General features: G+C 38.0%; 1 protein-coding gene across 1 annotated transcript; it reads right to left on the bottom strand.

Annotated features, from left to right (window-relative positions):
* Nucleotides 1–258: 258 nt before the first annotated feature.
* SPX (spexin hormone) lies at nt 259–5,293 on the bottom strand. Its single transcript, XM_075051727.1, is given in 6 exon segments — nt 259–317; nt 2,378–2,464; nt 3,111–3,173; nt 4,613–4,670; nt 4,796–4,876; nt 5,243–5,293. Coding segments are annotated over 6 exon segments (399 nt in total).
* Nucleotides 5,294–5,659: the final 366 nt, after the last annotated feature.

The raw sequence follows: 5,659 nt of genomic DNA on the forward strand, positions 1-5,659 counted from the left end.
TCATCTTTTCAGGTAAGATGGTACAGTGTATTTTAAATTTTGGGTGGGACATACGAAATGGTCTAAACAAAGCCAGAACTTTACAAATACTTTCCTTATCTGAACAAATAACTTTTAATCTGTTTGCATTCAAAATTTTGCAATGTGTATATATGTCACCCTTTGTGAACTTAAGTGAAGATGGATGAAATACTCTGTTTACACAAGTCATGATTTCAGGGTATATGCAATACAAATCTTAAAGACATTTGAAATATTTCACCAATTTGATAGATTATCTGTCAAGTAGCCAGGGTGATCAGTGTTTTCTTCTTCAACTGTAAGACAAGACACAATGGGGAAAAATAAGCTGTAGATAAATGAAAGTTCAGTCAGCCAGAGTTTTCAGCAGATAGATTTGCCTCAGGCACAGGCCTAGTGTTATGTGACTGCTTAGCTAAGAGATGCAGGCATCTGTAGAAATAATCATGTCTTCTCTCATTTTAAATGTAGGAATTTTTCTGTTTGCTGAAGAGCAAAGATACAAACCATGTCCAGAGGGGTATCTTAGTACAAGGCACAAATTTTTTATGCAGAGGAAAAGAATGTGTTTGTTCTTTATTTGCATATTTCTCTCAGTCCAGAGGATTCTGAAATCACCTGAAAGTGATCTTCTGAAAGTGCATGGCTTACCCAGGTTTGACTGTCTTGTTATTCCTTACTACAATGATGGCAATGTTATTCCACATAGTATTTTTCAAACAAGCTGCCAGTTCTGCTTAGCTCTCTCAGATATGTCACCTTTTTTCTTAGAGGGCTGTTGCTGTCCACCATCTCCTCTGGAACAGCAACAGCAGGCAGGAAAATACCACTAAAACTTATGAATCGTGAACTTCAGAGGATTTTCTCTTTTTGTTAGCACACAAATGACACTTACACTGATTTATCTTTAGAACTGCTCACATATTTTGTCCAAAGCACTATGCTCATTGTCAATTCTGCCTTTCTTTCTCAGTCAAAATGCCACTTAATTTTTTGGTTATAGGAGTTCTGCCAGGGCAGGAAAGAGAGAGCTGAGCACAGAGCCCCAGCATTACATGAGGTACAGTGGGAGATTTTAGGAAGTGGCGAAAGACAGGAGTGGTTCCAGCATATCTGCACATACACCAGGTAAATTCTGTGAGGTGCTTCCTCGCACCTTCTTTTCATTCCAGGAAAGGTGTGTGCTTCAGATATCTAAGGAAAGGTGATATTGCAGTGATGACAAGGCAGTGTTTTATTACACATTGTTGATGATGTCAAGGGCGATGAGACAGTAACAGGCCTGTCTTACCACTCATCTGTGTGAAAGGTACAAAACTACCTCATATTTTACTAGGGTTTTACTTCACATTTCCTAATTCAAGTAAAGCACTTTTTTTTCCTGTCGTGATGATAGCAATTAAGAGTCTGAATAAGGAACTCACAACCAGGACAATAAGAAACAAAGGTAGCTTTTAGCCACCCTCTGTTTCTCCCTGTCCTGAACCAAAGAGGGGAAGAGTATAACTTAGACAAACTCCTGGGCTTGCACATGCTGCAACAGCCTCCCCAGCACCCAGGGGTCAAAGCACAGCACAGACTCTCCACAGCCACCTGTAGGGTGTATTGTCCTTTTACAACCTCCATATCCCCAGCTCCATTTCCAAAAAATAGTCTATATACCTGAAGAGGTGAAAGGTAGAAAGACAGAGGACATGGATAACATAGATTTAGGGTGTCAGCCTGGTGAGCTGTATGTATGCATCGAACAATGAGGGGTTCAGGATAATGGTTTTGCAGGAAAGCTGGTCTAGGGAGAAAAGGCGAACTACAGCAGGGTGAGGGAGCTGGGAAATGTAGGATAGGGGTCCCCATCTAGGGGAGTGCAATGTGCATGAAGGAGATGAGGATTAAGCCTGACTCAGTAGCTGAGTTTTGCTGGGGGTATTGTGGCGGGAGGGCTTTTTAGGATTCTTTTAAGCCTTTCCACCAGGACAAAAGAGCCAATGGAGGATGAAAATTTCACAGGCAAACAATGTTCTACAGAAAAAGGAGCCCCAGTAGAGTTTTGTTTTGGAAAATTCTATCAAAATAGCCATTCACTTGAATCTAAACCAATAAAAATCTGAAAAGCAAATTAAAAGCAGAATATACAAAGGTTTACCTACTATAATTTATCTGATTCATGTTCTAATCTGTAGAAATGTACACCCTAATATAATACACTTTGTAAATGTACACTCTAACACAATGCACTTTGTGGAACAATATCTCATTTCAAAGCAGGCCTTTTAGATCAATTTACTAAATTGTTAGTAAATAAAATACTGATAAACCCCTTTTAAAAACATCAGGGTAAGACAAAACATGCATTTACCTTCTTCTTGTGCTTTCCGTAAGGAACCAAGGAACAGTGCTGCAGCTTCAGAAAGAGATAAAGGATTTGTGTTTTGGCTGCGTGTTTCTAGAATTACAAAATCAGACATGCATGGTTTGTTAGTGTTTACTGGCATTTATTTATTTTGTTCTTTGCTTTTTTTATCTCTTCAACTAGAAACCCAAAGAGAAAAAAATACTGTCTCCTTCGCTCTATAATATTCTCTGCTCAAAACCAGCCTGGTAAATATCTAACACAGAAGAGACCAGCAATCTTTTTTTAAAAAAGAGGCTATTTTAAATTCCCTTAGAAGGTAATAAGATTTTCTTTTTTCATATGTTCCTTACTTTGCTACAACATTGTTTCCTCCAGAAACATTGTCTAGCATGGACTAATGTTGTCTGCTTTTGTCATTTGTCAGTTCAGCACAATTAGTAACTTGATTTGATTTTTTCCAGTAGAAAAAGAAAGTCAAAGGTACTGATGATAATCCAACTTAAGTGCCAGGTCAGTCTGGAACATCACTTATGTAAATGAAGTCACACAGGTACACAAGAGAGGAAAATCAGACAGTCTTTATCATGTGCTTTTTGGAATGAAGAAACTAACAAAAGGGAGTTTAATTCCTTCCTTAAATAACATTGCAGGAAAACAAATTTCCAGTTTCCACAGATTTCTCCCATAATCTGAGGAAAGAGTGATGTGTAACATATACCTGTGCACATGTACTTACCAAGCTGCATTCTGTCATACAGATCCTTTCGCTGGCTCTCATCTGAGATGAATCGACGTCCCTCTACAAAAGCAGTGGGAAAAGGGTGAAAACAACCTCCCAAATCTGTTGTAATTCCTACTTTACAATCCCTAAAGCAGTATTTTCAAAATACAAAATTACAGCAATCCTCCTACAAACGTAAAATGGAAGTCATAAGTCCATTTCAGAGTCTTTCCAAATCAGCAATAGCTCATCCTGAACCAGAACACTCAAGACATACTTTATTCCATAGAACTGGTTTTTCAGCACTTTTCGTTCTCTATTAACCTGCTGTAGGAACTGTACATAGGGAGGAATTTACTGTCTTTTCCTCACTCTTTCCTCGACTGCTGTACAGTCAAGAGCCTTCAAGCCCTTTGCTGGACTATAAAATATTGCCTTTTAAAGGCATATTTCTATTTAAAAAATGAAAAAAAATGCTAAAAAAATAAAATCACATTACTTGCTGTGCATCAATAAGAATGATACACAGGTCGGTGTAGAAGTAACACAATGCATTATTCAGTTGGAAGCATTAAACAAAACAAAAAAGAGCCTACTTCTTTCTTTTTATGAATAGAAATAATTTTATTAATGTCACTAGAACTTCTTTCCGTTACACTGACAGGTCTTTGGAGCCTATATTTATTTTGTGTTTTTATTATTTGTATTGTCTCCCTTTTGCATTTCTCTCAGGGTTGTGAGCTTCAATTTTATTTTTTTTTTTTTATTTCAAGGAAGCTATTTTTCTTGCTCTCTTAATACCTACCTTACCTGATAGCTTTTACTTTTGAAACAACAATACAGTATAGAATTTTTTAAAATACAAATATTTCTGTTAAATTTTGTGGGTTTGCATCAAAGGACAAAATCTCTCTTTGGCTCTAAATTTTGTCTTTCTATTTAATGCTTCTCTAATTCTAAACTAACAATAGAAACTCAAAAGTTCATTGCACAACCTTAACACCACAATATTGATAACTGACATCCAAGTTCTCCTTAGGAGACGATGCTTGTGGTCTTAACACCAACCCTAATGCAAGATGCTTGTAATAGGAATGTGTGTTCTCCTATCGCTTGAGAAGATGTTTTAATAAAGCCTGAATGAGAATAAGGAATGATAACTATATCCACTGTATCTTAACCCCCCTTTAAGGTTATTTCGGCTAAGGAAACTGCTTTTCCAATAGGTTTTACAATCAAGCTTCAAACTCTATATATTTTCAGTACTTTGTTTTGCTTTTCTTCTTCCACACTTGCTTTCTTCAATTTGATTTCTTTAAAAAAAAATAATAATACTGCCAATGCCACTGTTTCAGAGGCAAGAAGAAATAACTAATTAGCACACCCCTGCAGGCCTCAGAACTTCAACCTCCACAGCATCCTCGGGGATTTACTGCTTGTGTGGAGCCAAGCAGATCAGGAATAACCCAGTGTTAGAGAAAGTTATCTCCTCAAAATAGAAAGAGCTTGGGACTTACGTGCACCCTTCAAATAGAGCATAGCCTGGGGAGTCCAGTTTCTCCTTTGGAAATGAGCCTTTATGCCAAAAAAGAGAAAAGATCCACGTCAAGGTTTCATGCCATTACTAACCAGTACAAATACTTAAATGGCACCGACCTGTGAGACTCATGCTGCACATTCAGCCTGAGCGAGCAGTTTACCTGAGGTGCGCTCCAGGAGAAAGATATGAAGGATGCTGCCAGAAACAGTGCCATTGCAGATGCTGTCAGTTTATGCAGTCCCTGTGCGCAACAAAGAACCACAAGGTACAGGAAAAACCTTTCAGATCTGTAGATCCTCTCAACTTCAAATCTAAGTGTGAGGGTATTTCCAGTCGCTCCTTTCTCCCTGTCTTGCTGCCAAACCTCCTCTTGCTCAGTGGCTGTTTCAGCTTCAATACACAGTGATCGGACAGGAAGATGAATGTTAAATCAAACATACTTTATTCTCTTTACTAATATTCATTATAAAGGTTCCATACCAGTGAGAACTGCCATTGAGGCAAGCACCTTTTGTGCTCCAATTTACAAGGACATTAGATCTTCCAGAAATGAGAATAATGTGCTAGCTAAGGGAGAAAGACAATATAAAGTATATCTTGATTTTACCAAACCAAATCATAGAGTTTAGACAACAAGCAAATGTAGGGGACTTGCCATTCCAAACCAACCAACCAACCAACCAGGAGAGCGGATCACTACTTCCTCAGGAAAAGAAAGTTTTCAAACTTAGCATCTTATTTGCATCAACCATGATTACACACATGTCACGAGACCGGCTTTTTTGATTCTTGGAGTTTGTTCGCTGATGCAGCACATGCAAATGAAAGCATTGAGCATGAATCCTCTGAGAACAAATTGCATCTCTGCTTGTTCGCACAGACTGTGTTGTTATTCATGTATTGATAACAGTGATGGGCAACGGAGAGCATCTTACATTATGACTGACAGTGGTTTATTTCATCCTGGTTTTGAGAGCACATTGTGCTATTAATGGTTTTTTAATGCAGTTGTTTGAAGCACACT

Source organism: Buteo buteo, chromosome 19, assembly GCF_964188355.1.
Source record: "Buteo buteo chromosome 19, bButBut1.hap1.1, whole genome shotgun sequence".
In the NCBI taxonomy this organism is placed as follows: Eukaryota; Metazoa; Chordata; class Aves; order Accipitriformes; family Accipitridae; genus Buteo; species Buteo buteo.